This window comes from Pelodiscus sinensis, chromosome 26, assembly GCF_049634645.1.
Source record: "Pelodiscus sinensis isolate JC-2024 chromosome 26, ASM4963464v1, whole genome shotgun sequence".
In the NCBI taxonomy this organism is placed as follows: Eukaryota; Metazoa; Chordata; order Testudines; family Trionychidae; genus Pelodiscus; species Pelodiscus sinensis.
The window spans coordinates 1347632-1370493 of NC_134736.1; the positions used below are offsets into that span (position 1 = coordinate 1347632).

Consider the following 22862-nt stretch of genomic DNA (forward strand, 5'->3'; position numbering starts at 1 on the left):
CGCAGTCGGGGGGGGAGTCGGTTCCCAGAGGCCCATTCTCAGACAGTCCCAGGGGGGCACTCGTGGAAAAAACCCAGGGCCTGATTCTGGTCTCCCCACACGTGCGAGACTCGCTGAGGGTGAGACTGGCGGGTGTGAGAGCCGAGCGGGGCCCCGGTTTGCCGGCAGGAGCCCTCTTGGCACTCGGCCCAGCCTTCAGGGGGTGCGGAGGTGGCAGGAGGCGCGGCTCAGGAAAGTGCAGCCGCACACGTGTAATCTCTGCGGAGCTCGGCGGCGCGGCGGATTGTACCTGCTGCAGCTCGCCCCACCCGTGCACCGCTCGCACCCTGGCGCCCTGTCTCTGTGCCTTCCTGACCCGCCTCCTAAGCATCACTCAAGCCACAAGGCCTCTGGGTTCCCCCCTCTAGCGGCCCTACCTCACGGGTGTTCCCACACTGCAGCCCGCCTCGGAAACGTCATCTTCCCGGAGCGTTCGAGCGTCCTGCCCGCTCTGCCCGGGCTCGGCTCAGTGTCTGCAGCGCTTGGTACCAGGGGAAGGTACCTGTGCCGCTGCTGAGTCGGTGTTTGGAGCGAGTGGCCCCAGGCCTGTGGCCCCTCTGCCGGGGCTTTTTATGTGGCCTGTGAGCTCCACTTGGTGAATTGGGGATGGAAGTCAAATCCCGGGGGGGGCGCGCGCTCCGGGCTGCCTTAAGACATTACGTGCCCTGCAAAAGCAGGCGCTTAGCCCAGCCCCTGGCTTCCACCGGCTGGTGTCCCGCTGCGCCGGCTGCCGGACCCCTTTCCTGGGCTGTGTGTGCAGAGCAGGGCGCACGATGCACCGGCTCCATTTCCCCATCTCTGCGCGGGACCCTGCTCCCGGTCGGCGTCCCTGGCGCGCTCTGGGCTGTGCCGTGCTGGGGAGCTGGCGAGCCCGGAGCGAGCGCGCTCCCCATCACGCCCTGGGGAGAGCGGGGCCGGCCTGACTCTCGGCGCCTGTCGGGGCTCGGCTGCGGGTGCGAATTGTGGCCCCACCGTACGGGATTGTTACACCGCGGGCCCAGGCGCGTCAGCGGGAGCGCACGGCACCCAGGCGAGGGGCTGCGCCGCGCTTGGCTTTTCTCCTCTGCTGCGGGGCTGAGCGGCAGCCAGACTGACTCCGTCCCCCTCCCGCAGATCAGAGACCTGAGGACAGACGCTTGGACCACAAGAGCAAGTGGCCTGCAAGAAAGCGCCAGTGAGGTCCTGCTCAGGAGAGGCAGCGAAGCTGTGTCCGTGTTCTCCTCGGTACTTTGCTCCCGGTTCTCTCCACAACCCCAACTAAGCTGCGCCCTGCTGTCTGCCTGCAGCGATTGATGTTCGTGTGTAGCCGCTCCGGGCTCGCTGTTGCCCATGTTGTAGTCGTGCGTTTCCCTTCGTTTCCTGGTGCTGTCGAGTGGTGCGAGACGGGGAGGAGGTGCTCCCCTGCCCCTTCGCTTGGCTCCCACGTGGGGGCGGGCGTAACTAAAACCGTCCCTGCTGATTGGCTCTCTTTCACGTGAGGGTGGAGCCTGGGGCAGCCCGGACGCCGCACTCGGGTGTTAGCTGCCCAGAAGCCGAGGGATTTAAATTGTTGGTCGCCATTCCGCCTCTTCGGCCCCCAAACTCCAGCTGCTGGAATCCGCCCCCGGAGGGTCCCATTGAGTTTTATTCGCTAGGTGGGGGGCTGGAAATTGTTAGAGCCGCGATGGGTCCAGACCCATCCCCCGCTCCAGTGCGTGTTTGACGGCGGGGGGGAGGGGGATTCCGAATCTGAACTCACTCCCTGATCCACATTTCTTACCGGCCCCAGCCTCCCTTGTGGGCTTTGGCGAGTTTGAGATCTGCCGCCCGGCTCCCAGCCCAGGGTGAGCTGAGCGGGGGACAGGTCTCGGGAGAACCCACTGCCCGTGACACCTGTTACCCACCCAGCGCCTGTTCCCAGGTGCGACAGCCAGCCCCTGTGTGCGTGTGCATGACCACTGCTGCACACTCAAAGCATTGCAAGCAGCTGGTTCCTGTGGTAGTTTGTGTTGGGTTTGCACAGGGCTCCAGGGACCACTCCCCTTGTGTTTCGGTTCCACTGACTGTAGCTGCCATACAACACAGGGCGGCTGGAAGAGCGCCTGGGAGACGATTGCAGCTGTAACCTCCTGTCCCCACGGGCCCTGGCTGCGGAGGAGACAGCAGACAAGTCAGTTGCGTTTATTTCCCAGACTGCTCCTTCGCGCTGGTCCAAACCCAGGAGAGCTCTGTGCAGCGTGTGGCTTGTCCCTGCAGCACCCTCCTCTCTGGGCTTCTGGCTAAACTCTCCCCCAAGAATGATTGTTAAAGGTGCTGAAACGCTGCCTTGGACGAGTCAGTCTGGAGCCCCTGTGCAGCAAGCACCCTGCTCCCTCCTCCCGTCGGCGAGACTGCGGGACGGGAGGGGGTTCCACTGTCCCCCCATGCAGCAAGCACCCTGCTCCCTCCTCCCATCGGCGGGACTGCGGGACGGGAGGGGGTTCCACTGTCCCCCCCGTGCAGCAAGCACCCTGCTCCCCTCCTCCCGTCGGCAGGACTGCGGGACGGGAGGGGGTTCCACTGTCCCCCCGTGCAGCAAGCACCCTGCTCCCCTCCTCCCGTCGGCGGGACTGCGGGACGGGAGGGGGTTCCACTGTCCCCCCGTGCAGCAAGCACCCTGCTCCCTCCTTCCGTCGGCGGGACTGCGGGACGGGAGGGGGTTCCACTGTCCCCCCGTGCAGCAAGCACCCTGCTCCCTCCTTCCGTCGGCGGGACTGCGGGACGGGAGGGGGTTCCACTGTCCCCCCGTGCAGCAAGCACCCTGCTCCCTCCTTCCGTCGGCGGGACTGCGGGACGGGTGGGGGTTCCACTGTCCCCCCGTGCAGCAAGCACCCTGCTCCCTCCTTCCGTCGGCGGGACTGCGGGACGGGAGGGGGTTCCACTGTCCCCCCGTGCAGCAAGCACCCTGCTCCCTCCTTCCGTCGGCGGGACTGCGGGACGGGAGGGGGTTCCACTGTCCCCCCGTGCAGCAAGCACCCTGCTCCCTCCTTCCGTCGGCGGGACTGCGGGACGGGAGGGGGTTCCACTGTCCCCCCGTGCAGCAAGCACCCTGCTCCCCCCCTTCCGTCGGCGGGACTGCGGGACGGGAGGGGGTTCCACTGTCCCCCCGTGCAGCAAGCACCCTGCTCCCCCCCTTCCGTCGGCGGGACTGCGGGACGGGAGGGGGTTCCACTGTCCCCCCGTGCAGCAAGCACCCTGCTCCCCCCCTTCCGTCGGCGGGACTGCGGGACGGGAGGGGGTTCCACTGTCCCCCCGTGCAGCAAGCACCCTGCTCCCCTCCTCCCGTCGGCGGGACTGCGGGACGGGAGGGGGTTCCACTGTCCCCCCGTGCTGCAAGCACCCTGCTCCCTCCTCCCGTCGGCGGGACTGCGGGACGGGAGGGGGTTCCACTGTCCCCCCGTGCAGCAAGCACCCTGCTCCCTCCTTCCGTTGGCGGGACTGCGGGATGGGAGGGGGTTCCACTGGCTGAGGGCTAAGCTGGTCCTGTTTCAGCAAGTCTCTGCTAATGAGCCAGTTCTGCCTATCTGAGGCAGCAGAGAGATCCGGGGAAACTGCAGCAGTTTGCCACGAGTGCCGCTCTTGGCTGATTCCTGTGCCGTTCCCTGCCGGGTGGCGCTGCCGGTCAAGACCTTGGCAGGAACGTCCTGTGCAAGTGCAGAGCAGTGACGCTGTCGCGCCCACTTGCTGTACGACCCTCTGCAGGGAGCACCGCGAAGTGTTGCTGCCTCTGTGCTGGCCCAGGGCATGGAGGGAATTTCACCCCAAAACTTCCCCAAGTCTGGTCACTCACCCAAAGTGCTGAGCCCCAGGATGATGGCCCAGCCCTGGCGGCTTACACGTTACAAGGGGCAAGCTCGTGCGGTCGGGTTACCTCCTCAGCTTCCCAGCACCTGCCAGGCAGAGGCAAACCCCAAAGAGAGAGGAAAGGGGGGAGAGAAATGAAGTGGCCGAGGGGGGTGCAGGTGGAGGGGGGTGGTGTGAGTTCCAGAGCATCCGTCTCAGTCCCAATCCACTCCAGGGAGACTTCGGAAGAGAAGGGTCCAGCCCGGGTCACTCCCAGGAGAGTGGATGAGCAGAGGGAGGTTGCCTTGGGTTCCAGGACACAGGGGCAGCGGCGTCTGAGCGGGGAAGCACCTCCTGTCCCAGAGTGAATGTGTTGTGCACCTCCCGCTCTTCTCTTTGTCCGAGCTGTAGCAGGCAGTAAAATGTCCCTTTTCCTTGGTGGCGTTCCACGATCCCCAGGGCAAACAAGCAGCCCGTCCCGGCCTGTCCCTGAGCGTTAGCTGTACACGCCCCACCAGTCTCCATGTTCAGTGTCTGTACTGTGCCGTCGGTAGAAAATAATAAATGTAGAAAATGGCAAAATCTTGAATGTTGTAAAATCCAACCGCCTGTTGTGTTTTCATTTTAATGGGCAAACCTTGCTGCTGCCATAAAGGACTGTTGTTGTCTGTGTTGTATCCAGAATCTAAGGGGGGAGGAATAAAATATCATTTCTACCGTAGTGATTCTCTGCCTGGTCTGTCCCATACTGCCGGGATGTCTGGGGGCAGGACCGAACCCTCCGCCGAGTGGTTAGCAGACCCAGCGGGTAGGGGGCTTGGGGCAGGGACTTTTTGTTCTGTGTTTGTACGGTGCCTAGCACAGTGGGTCCCTGTCCATTACTGGGGCGCTGAGGTGTCCTCTGTACAAATAATAACTCCTCTTACTCTTAACAGCAATTCACACTCGTAGCTTCATGTTCCCAGGATGCAGTGCAGTCTTCCCTGACCAAGAAGCATGGTGCATCATGGGAGATGTAGTCTGGCCAGAACTGGGGTATCGCACACTTGAAACACAACTCGCACGAGCCAGTGGCTGCCACAGGGAAATGCCTGGGAATGTGGGGCTGGTTGGGAGTGTAGAGTGTGCAAGCGGTTCCACAAGCCAAAGGTTGAAATTCCAGAGCGCTGAAGGGTTTTGCTCAGAGGTGCTGAATCGTTTCATCTCAGAACCTTTCTGAGCTCCCATCACTCAAAGTATCCTCCTCCCTTCGCACTGAACTACACACACACGACCATGCCTGGAGCCAGCCGACTCTGGGAGGCAGACCCTGTCCTACTGGGGTAAACTGAGGCACAGACAAGCCAGCGTCTGAATCTGAGGTAGAGGGAGGGACAGGACCGTGGGTTGCCCCCACTGCGTTCCAGCGCCAGAGGCATGAAGGAGTTTCCCCCGTCTTCATCTACCGCCTTCGGTTTCATGGCTCTTCCCTGAGCAAATTGGAGTGCGGGAGTCAGCCAGAGAGACACATCAGGCAGGATTTTCGGCAGTTTTGTTTTCACTTCAGCATTTCCGAGGCTTTCATGCGTGGCTGCTCCAGCAGCCTTGCAACTACTTCGGGAAGCAGTGCTGGGGGCACTGCAGGGGCCTCTCCGACGTCTCTTTGGAAGCACATGGCAGCTGTTTCTGGAGCCAGAGCTCCGTACGGCAGAGCGTGCATGCCTACGGCCCGGCCCGAGCAAGCCTCGGCATGGCGCAGCCAGCGCACGCCGCTCGGGAGCAGGTGGAGCCCCGGTGGCGAGGTACCACGTTGGCGTTTGCGCTGGCTCTCCCGTCGCGTGCAAATCGGGCCTGCACCGCATGCTTGCTGGAACCAAAGCGTAACTGAAGCTAATTTAGTCCTGCAGCTGGGCTGTTGGGCTGGACGTGCGGCTTCATCTGCAGGGTGTGTCTGAGTCTGGCCGAGTTTCTCGTGCTCACGAGTGGGGTGAAAAGTGAGCTGCACTTGGCCTTGAGTGGAGAGGGCCACGCGGCCTGTGCTCTTCTAGGGCCACAGCCCTAAACCGGGAGCCACGAGCCCTGGAAATAGCATCTGCCGCCTGAGCCGCCGCCGGGGAATTCTATGGCCCCGGCAGCAGGGCATCAATAGTCCGTGGACCAGGTGCAGTCTGTGGGCTGGATCAAATGGTCAGGCGGGTCGGATCTGGCCCATGGGCTGTATCTTGGCCTGGCCCATGGGCCGTATCTTGGCCCGGGTTACCAGCTTGATCCGCAGCACAGCCACCTCCTGGGAAGGATCGGGCCAGCGTGGAAGCAGTTTCTCCACTCCGCACAGGCGATCGGGGGCAAACCGAAGCTCACTCGTCCGCCGTGGAACAAGGCTGGGGAGAGCTGGGTTTTCCCGCGGCTCGCGGGGAGCGTTCGAGCCAGTTCCAGGGTGAATGTGACTGGCGAGGGCCGACAAGCCGCACACTCACCCTGTAGCTCTCCAGTGCAGGGCGCAGGGCTGGTCACCAGCCAGGCAGGCCGTGCAGAAAGCCGGGGGCTGACCTTGGGGAATGCCAACGGTCGTGTTCTGCTCCAACAAGTGTTCCGCCTTTTAGCCGGCTCTGTGTATTCAGCTCCACTGTCCGAAATGGGCCCCCCCGCCTCAGGCACTGTGCCGCCTGCGAGTGGAGGAGGCCCGGGAGAGAGAAGTGACATGCGATGCCTGGTCGCTGGGCGAGGAAGGGCCCCAGGGCACGGCCAGGCTACTGATCAATCGGCGTGACCCCTCGGCCGGATGGAAGCGCTGGAGGAAAAGCCCCTGCAGCCACGTACCAGCCAAGTCTCTCTCGTCCCAGTGTCGGCGGAGGGCCCTGGGCACTCGTGGCCCTGCGGCAGGGACGGTAAGTCCTTGCTAATGAGGGGAACATGTGCCTGCCGGCTTTCTGGGGCACTGGGGGATGTTGCCGCCTGCTGAACCACCGATGACGCATGCACAGACGGGAGTAACGCGCCTGCCCGAGCGACACTCTGCAGCTGGCTCATACCCTAGCGGATTGTCTTTGGTGCAGCCTCCGGCAGCCGCTGGGGGAAGCTCGGTGAGACTTCAGCTTCCTTTCCTTAGGCTGCACGTTCGTCAGTACAACGTTTGTCGGGCAGGGGGTGTGAAAACCCCCCTCGTTGGGAGAGGCCTGCTGGGCGGGCAGGGAGCGGCCACCCGCCTCCCTCGCGCAGCAGCCCAGCTCTGTGCCGCTGTTCAGTGGGCAGTGCAGACGCAGCCCTTGTTACGGGGACGCGGCGCTTTCGGAGATGAGCGCAAGCCTGTGCGTGCGAGAGGCTTAGAAACCAGGCCCAGCCCCTGGCCTCCCTGAGCACCTGTAGAACCTCCCAGCCGGCTGCCCCCGTGGACACAAGTGCAAGCTGGGAGTGGCCAGTGGCCACCCATGGCCCTAGTGCTCAGGGGCTCTGTGCTAGTGTCAGCCAGGGAGTCTGTCCCTCCCCTGGACGCTTGCAGCCAAAGACACTGGGAAGCGGCTCCTGCCACCCAGCTGTGGTTAGTGCCCATGTGCTGCCGCCCTGTGTGTGCGCAGCTGGGGACACCCACGGGACAGCCGGTGGTAGCGCTGACGGCTCTCCCGTCGGCTGACAGGTCAGTTCCGGGCCGGGCGGAGGGAACCTGTCCCCGCGGCGGCAGGCAGGCTCTCGGGTCAGTGCGACTCAGTGGCCCAGCCCCTTGTCAAACCAAAGCTCATCTTACACTGATTCTGTATATGCTCTTCTGCCTGCCTAGTGTCTGGGTGTGACGTTATAAACATGGACTCTGTGTCAATACTGGAAGTTTCTCTGTGTGGGACTGAGCAATAGACGAAGAATGCTCAGCCAATGGACATGCTAATGAACAAGTCTCCATGGAACAATAGCCCTCTGTAGGCCAAGGACACACTTCAAGAATGGGGACCGAAACCTAGGGGCTACCAGCAGGGGACACAGGGATAGGCCACTGGCCAGGTGACCTGCTGCAGCCAAGAAGAGACCAGGAAGGAGGGATATAGGGGCCATGTGGCATCCACCATTTTGTGCTCAGCTCAGCTCTTCATCCCAGAGGCAAGAGTGCAGGGATCAACGAGCCGGAAAGAACTGAGGACCCATCCTGACATAGGACGTGCACCAAAGACTTAAGCCAGCAGTTATAATGTCTCTGCTACAAGCCTGAATCGAGAACTGGGAGATTCGGTGCATGTAATGTATGATACTTTAACAACCGCACTCTCAGGCTTTTCTTTCTTGTTGTAATAAACCTTTAGATTGTAGATTCTAAAGGATTGGCCCAGCGTGATTTGTGGTAAGGTCCAGAGGGTAAATTGACCAGGGATCTGTGGCTGGTTTCTTGGAACCGGACAGAACTTGTTCGGGGTAGGTGGGATTGGGTGTCAGGAAACAGCCTGTAACCTGCTGCGGAGGGGCTGTGCATCAGCCAGCCAGCCAAAGGGTGCTGTCCAGCCAGCCCCCTTACACCTTTGCCTCTTGCCTCATGCCTCAGAGACTGGGCCTGACGGAGAGTCTATAACAGACACGCGCCGTTTCCTTGCGGCCACGCTGGCTGCCATCAGTGCTGATTGGATTCGCAGCGCTGGCCTGTGCGGGCCTCTCTCCGGCTAGCCGGCTACGTCTCACACGGTGCCCAACCCGGCGGGGTCCCAGCCCATCCCCTGTGGGCTCTGGGAATCCGGCACGGAGAGCTGCCTGGGGCAGGTTCCACTGAGCTCGGGAACAGTAACCCGCCAGCACGCATGACTGCCTGGTCACTGATTGCCAGCACAGAACACACTGCCCATAGCCCCGGCCTCGGCCTCCCGGGCAGCACGAAGCAGTACGCCTGGCCAGAGCCAACGGCACGGCCTGGTGCAGGGTGCGGCCATTGCGGAGACGTGTGCGCACTGCAGGAGCAGCCCGGGGGGGCGGCGCCCCGGGAGCGGAGGTGGGTCGTGGCTCTGGAGCGCTGGGAAGGGAACGGGGGCCGGTGGCGCGCAGGCTGGGAGCTGAGCGTGGGCAGGTGCCGCTTTGAAGCGCCGGGGCGCAGGAGACAAGCAGCTTGCCTGCGGCGGGTCCGGATTTCCGTTGAACGCAGCTCTGCCCTTTGTCGCTGGTCTCTGCTGCTGCCTGATTGGACGGCCAGTTCGGCGAGGGGGCGTGTAACTCGCGTGTTCGAAACGCTGAGATTCTACCGTGTCCCCGCCGAAGGACTGGCATTGGGGCAGGCAGCTCCTTAGGCCCTGAGACTCTGCGCCTGCAGGTGGGCCACGTGCTGCTGGACTCTGGCTGGCTGGGACCCCCTCTCCCCGCCAGGCTGGTGGCGTAGGATTCCCCTTCTCCTCGTATGTTGCTAGCCAGCAGCCAGCCCAGAGACATGGTCAGGTGATCAGAGACAAGGGCTGGAGCTAGGAAATCCCCACACCTCTGCCACTGAGTCACTGGGTGCCCTCAGCCAAGTCTCTTCCCCAGGCCATGCCTCAGTTTCCCCAGTGCCATGGGGATAAGGACAGGGCCCAGCTGGCAGAGCTCATGGGGGCTGGGTGGTAAGGAAAAGCACCTGGAGAGTGGTGCCCCTACTGGTTATTAGCTCTCCCCTCTCCTGCTGGGGCTCCGAGCTGAGCTGACTGTCCGAGTCGGAGGCTGGCTCTGTGTCGGGTGCTGCCCTGCGCTGTGCGAGCTGGCGCCAGCTGGTTGCAGGGGCTTGTTCTTTCCTTTGCCCCAGGGATGTTTCCAAAAGCTGAGTGTGGGCCGCGTGCCTCGCCTTGTGACCAGGCTAAACATTACCCACGGCCGTTAATGGTTAACGATGGTCGGGCCCGTTAGTCGCTTTCCCGCTGGCGCACACACCAGAGCGAGGCACTAGCTGGCCGCTCGCTGGGACGATGGCTGACGGTAAGGGGCCTGCTGCTCTGGGGGGGCCACGCGCTCTGGCTGGAGGCAGGCCGTGTTCTGCCAGGCTGCACCCAGCAGCCAGGGCACTGCTGCCTTTCCCGCCCCTCTCTGCCGCAGGCTTTCAGGCTGGGCTGGTAGCGTGGCAGGCAGGTAGCACAGGGCACTTGTGCAGACAGACAGACGGACAGACTCCGCCGGCAGGCAGGTAGCACTGGGCGCTTGTGCAGACAGACGGGCAGACTCCGCCGGCAGGCAGGTAGCACTGGGCGCTTGTGCAGACAGACAGACGGGCAGACTCCGCCGGCAGGCAGGTAGCACTGGGCGCTTGTGCAGACAGACAGACGGGCAGACTCCGCCGGCAGGCAGGTAGCACTGGGCGCTTGTGCAGACAGACGGGCAGACTCCGCCGGCAGGCAGGTAGCACTGGGCGCTTGTGCAGACAGATAGTCAGACTCCGTTGGCAGGCAGGTAGCACAGGGCGCTTGTGCAGACAGACAGACGGGCAGACTCCGCCGGCAGGCAGGTAGCACTGGGCGCTTGTGCAGACAGACGGGCAGACTCCGCCGGCAGGCAGGTAGCACTGGGCGCTTGTGCAGACAGACGGGCAGACTCTGTTGGCAGGCAGGTAGCACAGGGCGCTTGTGCAGACAGACGGGCAGACTCCGCCGGCAGGCAGGTAGCACTGGGCGCTTGTGCAGACAGACGGGCAGACTCCGTTGGCAGGCAGGTAGCACAGGGCGCTTGTGCAGACAGACGGGCAGACTCCGCCGGCAGGCAGGTAGCACTGGGCGCTTGTGCAGACAGACTGGCAGACTCCGCCGGCAAGCAGGTAGCACTGGGCGCTTGTGCAGACAGACAGACAGTCAGACTCCGCCGGCAGGCACGCCCAGGCATCTCAGCAGCGGGCTTTGTCGGAGGCGCCAGGCACTCAGCCCCTCCACGAGCCAGGCTGCTCCCTGGGGGCAGTCACCCCTCTGGCCCCAGGCGGGAAGCTTTTGGCTGATGCTTTGAGGTGCCGTATCCTAGTGCCTGGCATGGTCTCATCCTCCCGCTGGGAAGAGAGATCCCCCGAGGGCTGAGGAGAGATCCCAATGGCCCTCCAAGATCTCTGCCCAGGGCAACGGAGCAACAGTCATAGGAAGGGTCAGTGGGTTTTAGTGGGGACGTCCCCTCCCGGCTGCTCTCCCCTGGGAGTCTGGCCAGCCCGCTCTGGAGCAGAGACCGAGGGGCCGGTGGTGCTGGGATATTACTGGGTGACCCGTGTGAGCGGAAGGCAGCTGTCCCGGCCTGCGGCTCTATGTTCCGCTGCGGGGAGACCAGCTCAGCTGTGCCCTGCCCTTTCACCCGTGCGTGTGGGATCGCCAGCTGTGCCGGCTTGCTGGCCAGTGCGGTGCGAGCCGGGGACACGGTGCCACACCATTGGGCAAAGTCTGATTGCAGGAGGGGGTGTCCTCAGCTCCCAGATACCCCGAGGCCATTCGCAGTGACTCTGCCCAGGGTTAAAACGGAGATGGGGGCCATTCGAGCGCTTTCCGGTTCATCCCCCTTTTCTCTCCTATTCCCCAACCCCTCCGCGCCCTGCTTGAAGCACACGGAGGCTGCGTCTACACTGGCATGATTTTCCGGAAATGCTTTTAATGGAAAAGTTTTCCATTAAAAGCATTTTTGGAACAGAGTCTAGATTGGCCCGGACGCTTTTCCACAAAAGCTCTCGCTGCCTGCCCCTGCCCCGGGCTCCTGGCTGGCTTTCCCTCCCTCCCCACGGTGCTGTGCCCAGGGCCCAGGGCGCTGAGCTGGGCAGATGCAGGGCAGGCACCCGCAGCCGGCTGGCTCCGAGCAGGTTGAGATCAGAGCCTGACTCACTGGCTTCAGGGCCTGGGAAGCGGAGCCCTCCCAAGGCTGGCCGTGAAATCCCAGCACGCGTATCCCAGTCTGGCCGGGCCCTGTGCCCGGTGCTGGGCCTTGCTGAGCGCCCGAGCCGCCCGCTCTTGGCTGCCCTCCAGGTATTTCTGTGGCACCGGCCGGCACGGCCTTTCCACGCGGCGGGGGAGCGTGGCTCAGGCAGCTTGGGGCCGGCGGGCGGGGTGAGCCCCCCCCACAATCCCTTTGTGGAGCTCCAACGCCCCCCCCACTGAACCGCTTCCTCTGTTCCAGACGTCCTGCCCGCGCAGGTGCCTGACAAGTTCACCTATGGTAAGGCTGGTCTCGCGCGGCCCCGGATCCCCTGCGCTCCAGACATGGCGGCACAGACAGTCCCTTGCCCCACGTCACTGCCTCATCAGTGGGCGGAGGGGGAGGGCTGCTGGCCCCCGGTGCTGCGGGGAACTGGGGCAGGGAATCTGGGATGGGCCAGGGATCGAGAGCAGGTCTCTCCGGCGCCCTTAGCCCCCAGGTCCTCCTGCCCCACGGCGAGCCCGGGGGAGCGTCGCCGGCTGCCCTTGCGGCCGCACACACGTCACGGGGCCGGATGCCAGGCTGCGTGGCACAGGGTGTGTCCGGAGCCAGGCTGCACGGGGCCCACGCCCCGCCCCGTCGGCGCTGGTAGGGCGATGGAGGCCCAGGCCGGCCAGCGGGAGAGGGGAGCTCAGAGCTCAGGGAGAGGCGACTCTCCCCTCCCCGGCCCCCTTTCCCCCCAGGCTAACCCCCGTCTCTCTTCCGGAGATTACGAGACCATTCGGAACGGGGGGCTGATCTTCGCCGTGGTGGCTTTCCTGGTCGGACTCCTCATCATCCTCAGTAAGTGTCACTGGGGGCCCAGAGGCTGCGCTGCCAGGGCTGAGGGAGGAAAGGGGCAGGCCGTGCCTAGCCATCGCCGTCGGCGACCTCGGCCCATCTAGCCGTGGGCATGTCCTCGGGGGCCCTGCTGCCGTGCCCCTGCCTTGGGGCAGGGTGACCTCTGCCCTTAGCCCAACCCCTGGCAGCAGGGCCTAGGCTGGGCCCAGCAATGAGAGCATCAAGCTTTCCCTGAACGTTACCCTGGCCTGTAGCGTGGTGCGCTGTTAAACGCCTCTTGTGGTTCACCCCAGAGCTGGCTGCATGCCTCCCCTCGGCTTTGCTCTCTGCTGCAGCAGGCCCCACTGAGCCGGGAGCCGGGGCAGGTGCCTGGCCCAGAGCTGAGGGGCAGATGAGGGTGCGGGTTGATCTCTGGTAGGAGTTGGGAGGAAAATTCCCGTCATGGCAAGATTCCAACTGAAAATGGAGGGAGGGGGTGATACTGCAAATATTTGCAGAAGCAGCTTTGCATTTTCCTGCCAGCTTCCCGGCTCAGGGTGGAAAAGTCACTAATTAAAACTGGGAGCAACCGCTCTGACGCTTCTAGCGGCAGAAACCAGGGTTTCCCCAGGGCTCCGCCTCACTGGTGTATGGCAGACCTCACCATGTGCACCCAGAGAGCATAGCCCACTGCACCATGCAGCCAGCTCTGGGGCGAACCACACGAGGCGTTTAACAGCGCACCACGCTACAGGGAAGGAGTAAACTACACACACTTGAAACCGCCAGGGCAGTATAGAAGGAGCAGCAGGACGGGGCTGGCATCCCAGCCCTGTGCAAGGCGCCACGGACTCTGATGGCCTGCGCCGTGCGTCTCACCCACTGGCCCCAAAGTGGCAGGTGGGAAGGGCAGCCCATCCACGTGGGTTCCAGGCACACAGCGGCTCTGCACGGCAGCTCCCAGCAGGCAGGCCACCCTCGCGCTCTCAGCTGGTGTCCATGCCTGGCTGGGCCGTGTGGGGGTGTTTGTTTGGGGAGCTCAAGGCGGCTGACGTGTCTGACTGGCACCCATGGGGGGGGGAGGGTGGGGAGCCCAGAGCACAGTCCCACCATGCAGGGGTGGGCAGGCAGCTTCTGAATATCGAGCCCCAAGGGGTGGGAACAGCTAGGTCCTGAGCCGAGACCAGCCCAGAAATGGCAGGGTTCTACCCGCAGCCACCCCAGTGCCGAGGGCTAGCCAGCCCTACGCTTCTGAGTCCTGCATGCTTAGACCTGGCTGTGCCTGGAGTTCCCCCTTCGGGAGCCCTGGCCCCCCCGGTGGGGCCACGCTGAGCGGGGGGGCTCTGCCCGCAGGCAGCAGGGCTATTACAGCTGCAGGTGGGGGGAGCCTGGGATCAGAGAGGGTGGGCCGGGCAGGGCTCTGCCCACCAGTCCAGGCCCAGGAGGCCTCAGACTTTGCCCTTGCTTGCAGGTCGGCGGTTCCGCTGCGGCGCCAGGAAGAGGAAGAGGTTGGTGTCGCTGCGCCAGTCGGCAGCTGGGAAAGGGCCGGGGACGTCCCTGGGCTGCTGGGGCTGGCGCTGACGCTGACGCTCTTTCTCTCTCTCTCCCGCAGGCAAGGGGAGGACGAGGAGCTGTAGCGGCAGGTGAGCGGAGCGGAGGGGAGGGAGTGGGCGGCCGTGTGGACAGCAGGGCTGGATGGCACACGGGGCTGGCGGGGGTGCTTGGTGCGCTGGCCTGGCAGCAGCTGTCCATCGCACTAGGCGGGGGCTCAGTGAGCTCCGCTGACCCCCTGGGCAGGGGCCGGGCACCCCGCCGAGATGCAGGGAGATGGGAGTGCGGCGCTGGGAGGCGGAGGATCTAGGGTGTGGGCTGAGCAGTGTCTAGAGAGGAGTCCAGGGGGGTCCCAGCCCGGGAGAATGTCTGAGCGCTCTGCACTCACCAGTGTTGTAGGTAGCAAACCCCAGGACTCTCCATGCCCTGTGGGCTCTGCTTGTAGAGCAGGCTGGGAGAGGCGCCTGCTCACACTGCTGCTGTCTGAGACCACAGCTGGACCTGGGGGAGGGAGGGATCCAGGTGTCCCGCCCCCTTGGGTCTGATCCAATGGCGGGAAACAGTCGTGACCGTGCAGCTGCAGTGTGGTATGAAACCCTCTCAGCCAATCAGAGGGCTCAACAGGCCAAGAATGGGGTTGCCTGGTGGGCGTGGCCTGTCCCCGAGGCGGGGGCGGGTGTCCACAGAGTGTGTTTGTGCCAGAGGAACACCACCGGCACCAGCAGGGGGCGCACCACCGAGCCAGGCGCTATCCTGAGCCAGCTGATTTAACCCTTTCTTTCCCCTTCCAGAGTGCCCTGCCTGCCTGCAAAGGGGCTTCAGCCTGGTGCTCTGAGAGGGGGGAGCGCCCTTCAGGAGCCAAGCGCCTGGCACTGCAGACGTCAGCCTGCTGAGCCCACGCTCTGAGCGGTCCCTGTGCACGTCCACTCCTGCTGTGCCCCAATAAAGCCCCTGCTGAGAGGGGTTAACGCTCCCGCCCCGGCTTTGTCCCCATGTCTCTGCCCCGTAACAGCCTTCTCCTGCCCAGGAACAGCGGGCAATGCTGAAGAGAACCCAGCGGGTGAAATCCCCCCAGGCAGCTTCTGCCTCCTAGCACTCAGCATCCGGGTCTGTCAATCAGCCATGGCAGGGAAGGGCCTTTCCTGGCGCCCACTTCTCCGGCTCCTTTGCACAAACGCCCTTCTCCCCGCGCTCCAGGCGTGTTCCCTGGGCATGGTGGCGTGTCAGACACGTGGGGCGCACGCTAGGGAGCATCGCCACCCTGCCTGCTGGCGGCAGTGCTGCCTTCGCAACGGGCTGGCTGGGGGAACTGAGGCTGGGTACTGCCAAGCCTAGAGGTGCCAGGGCTCAACCATGGCAAGGCCATCACAAATGGAGTATTGATGGGGCTTCCCTAAGGCCCTGGGGATAATGAAGCCGAGTCCCCCCGTCACAGGGGAGCCCTATAACTGCTCACGGCTCCACAGGACCAGTGCTACGCCCCCCCCCCCCCCTTGGCATGGGCTCCAGGAGGAACCCCCTACCTGCGTGAGACTCGCCGCACTGCGTGTCTGCCTCCTTCAGCTGGACTTCTGGCCCTGCGGCTCTCCTGCCTTGTCCGTGAGCTCTGTCCAGCAAGTCCACCCAGGCAGAGCCCTGCAGAGACTCCAGGCTCCTGGGGGATGAACGTATCACACCAGGCGTTTGCATTGACTCCCCCATAGCACTGTCCAGACACCTGGCTTGATCTGTCAGCTGCAGCCAGGGCCCTGACGGTTACAGAACCGCCCATTCTGGTGTTGGGCTCCAGGTGAGAGCGCTGCCTCCCCCTCCCCGGGCCGGTCTGCTGGAGCTGGGGCAAAGCCATAACGGGGCCGCCCGCCGGGGGTCCCAGGAGCTAGCTCAGTGCAACATGCGGCGCCGTCCCGCTGCCACTTCCACCCCCGGACGGCAGTGTCCTCTTCCGGGCCCCCCTGCCAGGGCACCAGCAATGCCAGTCCCACCACTTGCCTCCCCGGCCGGGGCAGAGCACGGCCAGCCCCTCGCGGCAGGAGCCCAGCCACTCTCCTCGCTGGCAGGTAGGTGCCTGGGGACCCAGGCCTGCCGACTACGCTGCGGCTTGACCCACAGCAGCCTGTCCATCCTCGTCCCTCTGCCTGCTCTCCCTGGCCACCCTCGCAGCCACAGCCTTCCTGGAAATCCGGCACCCACCCACACTTAAAGCCCCTTCTAGCAGCGGCTATAGGGTAGGGTGAGTGGGGCAGACTGGCCCGGTGGGATACCGTACCCTAAATTCCCCGGTGCCGCACGCTGGAGGAGCGCATGTGTGGCGTGCTGAAACGCCGAGCAACACAGGTGAGAGAGGAGACGCCCGGTGAGGGGTGGGAGGGGCCCAACGAAATTGAGCTGCCCTGGGCCCCACCGAACTCTCATCCACCCCTGGCCCCTCCCCCAGCCTCTCAGGGACCACGACACCCAGGTGCCACATGAATATGGGGGACAACTAATGAAAACCAGGTTCCAGGGAGCAGGTCCCAGGGTCGAGACGAGAGCCCCAGCAGGGGCCCCCCAAGCAGAGAACCCCAAACAGCAACCGCTGCTCCTCAAAGCGGTCTGGGGAGCCAGGGGGTGCCTCCCAGTGCAGCCCTGCCTAGAGGCATGAGATCATCCCACAGCGACAGGCTCAGGAGGGGGAGGGGGAGGGAGTGGTGAATCGTGGGGTATCCCGAGTTCCTGCCTAGTCCCCACTCTCCAAACACAGCTCCAGTAGCTCAGCATTGCTCCAAGCAGGGCCCAGGCATTGTCACCTGGCCAGGGGAGACTTGAGCCTTTACCAAGAAAACGGCAGGGAGTTTCAAAGTTCCCCAGGCTTTACAGGGGGAGGGCAGACGTCTGTTTACCTGGTGTGGGAGCAGCAGAGCGGCTGGCTGCAGTGGTCCCCTGGGCACTGGGATATCCTGTGGAGGCGCAGCACCACCAAAGCATCACCAGTAAGCGCCTTACGCCTCTTGTGAAACTGCTGAATGTCAGCGCAAAACGTCCTTGGCAAGTGCAGACGCTGCCATGGGCTTGGCACACACAGCAGGGATCCTTTCTGCCGTACGTGGCAGGTGCAGACGCTGCCATGGGCTTGGCACACAGCAGGGATCCTTTCTGCCGTACGTGGCAGGTGCAGACGCTGCCATGGGCTTGGCACACAGCAGGGATCCTTTCTGCCGTACGTGGCAGGTGCAGACGCTGCCATGGGCTTGGCACACAGCAGGGATCCTTTCTGCCGTACGTGGCGGGTGCAGACGCTGCCATGGGCTTGGCACACAGCAGGGATCCTTTCTGCCGTACGTGGCGGGTGCAGACGCTGCCATGGGCTTGGCACGCAGCAGGGATCCTTTCTGCCGTACGTGGCAGGTGCAGACGCTGCCATGGGCTTGGCACACAGCAGGGACCCTTTCTGCCGTACGTGGCAGGTGCAGACGCTGCCATGGGCTTGGCACACAGCAGGGATCCTTTCTGCCGTACGTGGCAGGGCAGACGCTGCCATGGGCTTGGCACACAGCAGGGACCCTTTCTGCCGTACGTGGCAGGGCAGACGCTGCCATGGGCTTGGCACACACAGCAGGGATCCTTTCTGCCGTACGTGGCAGGGCAGACGCTGCCATGGGCTTGGCACACAGCAGGGATCCTTTCTGCCGTACGTGGCAGGGCAGACGCTGCCATGGGCTTGGCACACAGCAGGGACCCTTTCTGCCGTACGTGGCAGGGCAGACGCTGCCATGGGCTTGGCACACAGCAGGGATCCTTTCTGCCGTACGTGGCAGGGCAGACGCTGCCATGGGCTTGGCACACACAGCAGGGATCCTTTCTGCCGTACGTGGCAGGGCAGACATGCCCCTAAGGGTCAATGCTGGGCAATTGGCTTCGCTGTTGTCTCCTCAGATGCTCTATTGCTACATGAGTCTTCCCTAATGACGTCAGTCCCGGGAGCTAGCTAGGGGCTGTTCTGCAGGCCTGTCCCACCCGCCATGTGAGGGGGCAGCGACACTGACAAGCCTGTTACAAACCATTCCTGCTGCATCCCAAGGGGTTACACACCTGCCCCCCCCCCCCCATTCCTGCAGCTGTTGTGGGGCCTGAGGCAGGTACTTATCCATTTCTTGCCTCTGTGTGAACGCCCCTGAGGGCTTCCTGGCTGTGGAGCATCCCCAGAGCTGGGCCCCGGGGCTGCAGCTCAGTTTCCCTCAGCCTGATGAGAACTGATGTGGGGTGGGAGGCTGCATTCTCCACAGGCCCTGACTGCCAGGCGGGCTGCTCTGCAGCTGCCTGCAGCGGTGCCGCGTTCATTGCCGCACTGGTTTAGGTTGGACATTAGGAAAAACTCCCTGCCTGTCCGGGTGGTGAAACACGGGAATGAGGTGCCCAGGGAGGTTGTGGAATCCCCTTCGCTGGAGAGATTGAAGAGCAGGTTGGACACACACCTGCCGGGGATGGTCTAGACGGTGCCTGGTCCTGCCATGAGGGCCGGGGACTGGACTCAGTGACCCCTGAATGTCCCTTCCAAGTTCTAGGGTTCTATGAGTCTGATTCTGTTTTTATTTCTGCAAGAGCATCACAAGCTTGTTAGCGAGAGTGAAAGGTGCCCCTGTCCGGTGTTAAACACGGCCTGGATTTGGGCATCCGACCCTCCATTCGGAAGCCAACTGACTTACCCTTCTAATGCAGATGGGAAACGTCCCATTTTCTTAGACAGAGGTGAATAATCCCTGGGATGGAGTGGTTGTCCCACACTGGCGTGGAAATGGTTAAAACAGCCTTGTGAGAGCGCTGATCCTGGGACCCAATCCGGAGAGGGCATGAGGCAGCCAATCAGGGCCGGGCTAGGCCCTATAAAAAGAACTGCAGTGGCCTAGGGCGTTAGTCTCTTTCCAGCGTTGGGGAGGAAGGGCTGGTTATCGATGAGGGGGGTGGTGTCTTGGGCAGGTGCTGTGGTCTGGCAAGGGCCTGGCTCCAGATGGAAGGTGGAGATTGGTGGGAAGAGGGTCTCAACAGGGCTGCCGGGAGAGGGTGACGAGAGGCTCTAAGGCTGGACCGAGTTAATTCCCAGACTGAGCAGCAGGAGGGGTTGGGGGGGGGGGCAGGTCTGTTACAACCTGCGATGGGCCCTTGCGTCTCACTGCTGGTGTGTGCTCTACCGTCCCCTGCCTCCGCGGGGGGGCTGGCAACGTGGCCTCCTCTTGGTCATGGGGCGGGACCCTGGCAAGGGTGGGGCTGCACAGCTAGGTCCCAGAGAGCAAAGCAAGCGGGCTATAGACACTGGGCAGGTGGGGGGAAGGTGGCCTGGCCTGGCCTGGCCTGGCTGCCCTTAGAGATTGATCAAGTTTGATGTAGTGGCAGGATGACCCCACTCCTGGGTCTCGGTACCCTGCTCAGTCCTTCCTCGGGCAGGCTCAGTCCTGCGCTATTAGCCCTGGGCAGGGTTTGAGCGCTGGTCCCCCAGCCACAAAGGGCCCTGGGGTCAGTGCCCTGGGGTCAGCCTGGGCTGGCAAAACAGTCCCCAGCAGCTCTCAGCTGGGCTCTGGCTGCTATGAAAAGGAGGGCCTGGAACCCCCATGTGGCGCTCCCGTCCCCCTTGCTGGCTCTGGCCTGTTGCTGTTGTCTGGTCTCACTCCGCATCCTCTTTCGCTGCCCCCACCAGCAGGGCTTCCTTTCCAAAGGCTCCTCAGCAGCCTCAGGTGAGATCAGCTGCCCTGTCTCCTTTGCTCCTGATGGGCCAGGGCTGTTGCCTTTCGTGGTTCTCCCTGTTGTAGTCATCCCACCTGACCCTGTCACAATAGAGATCAGCAAAAGTGCCTGTCAATCGTAGGCCCAGTGCTAATGAGGCTAATTAAGTGGGCTGCAAGTGTCCCGTTCTTAGCTTTTGGTGTAAAGAGTGTAATTGTTAAAGGCAGGGGAGCTGTATCTTGGTTTATTTCCATGCCAGCTCATCTGAAGAAGTGGGTTGTGCCCACGAGAGCGCATGATGCCATCTATGGATTCGTTAGTCTCTACGGTGCCACAGGGCTGCTCCTTGTTTTTAAAGCTGCAGACTAACACGGCCGCCCCTGAGACTCATTGTAAGGAGCCAGTCGTTCCCAGTCTCCAGAGCCATTCTGCTGGTGCCACGTTTGCATACGAATCCCAGCCCAGCCGTCTGCGTTTGAAGCTTTTTGCTTAAGAATGTCAAGTTTCACGTCTGTTCCCAAGTGTCCAGGGAGACACAGTGCTCGCCTGCTGGATTTGTACCTTGTCTGGTTTGCCCGTTGAGTCTCTTGCCTGGAGACAGTCCGGTTTGTTCAGTGCATGTGGCAGAGGGGCATTGCTGGCAGGTGATGGCACAGGTCACAGTGCGAGATGTGCAAGTGAATAAGCGCCAGGTTACATACAGTGTGTGGGCTTGGCTGGGCCAAGAGAGACCTCTACCGGCCAGCTGCTGGAATCCTAGCTCTGAGTTCTCTGGAAACAGCCTTTGGTGCTGAATGGCTGCCCTCCCGTGGCACTGGGGGCAGAGCCAGCCCATGAGTTTCTGGCACCTGGGAAGAACTATGACTGGCAACCCCCCCCTTCCAACACGCAGAAAAATGAAATGTCCAGGGTGAAAGTTTTGCCTTTGTTCAGTTGGCATTTGAAATTAACTGTGTCAATACAAATCTTTTTCTACTTTTCATTAACCCAACCAGAATTACACTGCAGAGGGCAAAGTGCCCAGCAGCGACACTTTAAAGTTGTAACCGGTTTTGAGTTGTACAGTGTTTCTGGTCGGCCTATAGACAGTAGCATTGCAAGCTGCAGCCGTTTTCCTTCCAAAGGAACTGACTTTTGGGAAGTGATGAAAATCTTTATTCCTTCATACTGAATGAAGTCTGATTTTGAGTTGTAACCCTTTTGCACCGGGTCATCTCTCTCCTGTGTGTGTAAATGTTTAGAACTTTGCTTTTTGTGTCTGTGTGTTCACAAAGTTGTTTGAGACAAAGCTTTCAAGCTATTTCATGTTCTTCCGAGACGGTGGCCAGTCCAAAACATCTTTTGGCATGGAAGAACAAAGGTTTGTCTTTATTAATTTTAACTTTGAAAAGCGATGCTCCGCACTAGCTGTTTATTTTTATTATTTCAATGTTCACTTAAAGCTAGTTAAAAATAAAACAACTTCCATTTATTACTATTGCAGTTACAGTGGAAAGGAATGTGAGAGAAGTGGTATTAACATTAGCAGTCAGGATTTTGAAAATCAGGGGTTTACTGTTACTTAAACAGTAATCGTCTACAATAAATACACAATCTTAATCTCACAAGTACTTGTGATTCTCCTTTTACAATCCTGTTACAGCCTCTTACGAAATCCAACACAATACACATTTTTTGTGGGCACAGCATCTTTGGGAGCGCGACAGCCCTGCAAGCCTGTGAATATCTGCTGTGTAGCCATGGGTATCTGCATCCGCCAATCACTTTTGCAGGTGCAGATAACAACTTTGTAGCCACGCAAGGCTCTAGGGAGCAAGGTTTGTAAAACAGCAGAACAGCACTTACGGGTCACACAGGCTCCATCTACACTGCAGTGTTTGTATATTTGGGCTCGATATTCAACATCCCTGTAACCCTCCTTCCACGAGGAGCAAGGGGCGTTCCAGACGAGCGATGTATTAAAATAAGTGCTGTGCAGACAGCGCCGAACTTCAGAATAAGCTATTTTGAAATTACATGGCAATAAGATACACGATGTGCAGAGCTCACATTGCCCCTCATTTCGTGCTCCAGCGCAGCGTAGACGCACCCTGACTGGCCTTCGCTATGGGGCGAGCAACGCTGACTCGACTCAACGTGATACGCTGCAGGGTGCGCCTCCAAAACCGGCACTCTCTGGACTGGCAACATCCTGGGGGTGAATGGCTGGTGGAAGGGCCAGCTGGTGGCAACCCGGGCCCGGTGGCAAGGGACCTCCCCTGGCCCAGCGAATGCTCCAGTTTGGCACCAGTCAGGGTGCTGGACCTGCCCGGTCTAGCCTGTACTGAGAGTGACTGACTGCCCAGGCAGCACGCCCAGGCGGTGCTCTTCTGAGGCTCTGCCTGGACACACGTTTACATGCCCCACCAGGGGAATAACGTGCCCAGCCTCTGCCGTTGTCCTTGACACACGAGATGACACACACAAGCGAAGCAATCGCTCCCCTCTACCGTGGCACCCCTGGAAGCCGAGTGCCCTGGTGACTTCCTAGCTCCCCTGCGTGGGCAGCCCAGCCCTGCTGTGTGGGTGCTGTGAGCACTTCCCTGTGCCCGGGCCTTGTGCTCAGTGGGTTAATTAATGAGCTCTGCTTGCTATTCTGTAGAGAGGCATCAAAAGCCCTGGCAGGAAGAAACCAGACCAAGAAGTGACGTAGAAGCCCTGGCGATCCTCGGGTGGGCGGCTAATCCGTACGGGGCCTTGCACCTGCATGAGATCAGACAGTCGTAGGGCGGCCAGGAGGGATGCAGGTGGGTACTGCAGCAGGGGTGTGGGCCTCAGTGCCGGAGAAGCAGGGAGGGAGGGATGAGGCCCTGAGTGTGGCGCTGATGGGGAGTGATTCTGGCTCCATCCCTACGTGAACCTATGGTGGGTTCATCTTCCACTCCAGCCCCTCTGAAGGGCTCCCCAGGCCTGGACCAAGGGTCTGCGTGTGCACACGCACACACACAGACATGCTGTTGCTGCCCCCTCGTGTCCAACTCTGCCTGTTGCATTTAGGTTGTGCCTGTAGCATTTACGCGAGCAGAGTTGCATGTTCACACTGTCTCGCTCTCCGGGGACACAGGTTCATGTTATTCTGCTGTTTCACAGCACAGGGACGGATCATTGTGCTTCCTGTTGTAAGTCCCATTGAAAGC

The 22862-nt window shown here is 61.9% G+C and overlaps 2 protein-coding genes across 2 annotated transcripts in view; both read left to right on the plus strand.

Annotated features, from left to right (window-relative positions):
• Positions 1-4444, plus strand: part of FXYD6 (FXYD domain containing ion transport regulator 6) — a 29479-nt gene extending 25035 nt beyond the window's left edge. The window contains exon 8 of the mRNA XM_075909695.1: positions 1153-4444. The gene's annotated coding sequence lies outside the window, so the exon portion shown is untranslated. The remainder of the gene's footprint in view (positions 1-1152) is intronic.
• Positions 4445-8639: 4195 nt separating this feature from the next.
• Positions 8640-14967, plus strand: LOC102455422 (sodium/potassium-transporting ATPase subunit gamma). Its single transcript, XM_075909696.1, has 7 exons — positions 8640-8782; positions 9560-9729; positions 11884-11922; positions 12391-12465; positions 13913-13949; positions 14054-14084; positions 14784-14967. Exons 2-6 carry the CDS (start codon positions 9720-9722, stop codon positions 14076-14078), a joined length of 186 nt encoding a protein of 61 aa, XP_075765811.1. The 5' UTR covers positions 8640-8782; positions 9560-9719; the 3' UTR covers positions 14079-14084; positions 14784-14967.
• The last annotated feature ends 7895 nt before the right edge of the window (positions 14968-22862 follow it).

What these genes read in the sequence shown, in the direction of transcription:
- LOC102455422 (XM_075909696.1), top strand. An exon ending in GCCTGACAAGTTCACCTATG is followed by an intron (nt 11,923 to 12,390) that starts GTAAGGCTGGTC and finishes TCTCTTCCGGAG; the next exon opens with ATTACGAGACCATTCGGAAC. An exon ending in GGCGCCAGGAAGAGGAAGAG is followed by an intron (nt 13,950 to 14,053) that starts GTTGGTGTCGCT and finishes TCTCTCCCGCAG; the next exon opens with GCAAGGGGAGGACGAGGAGC.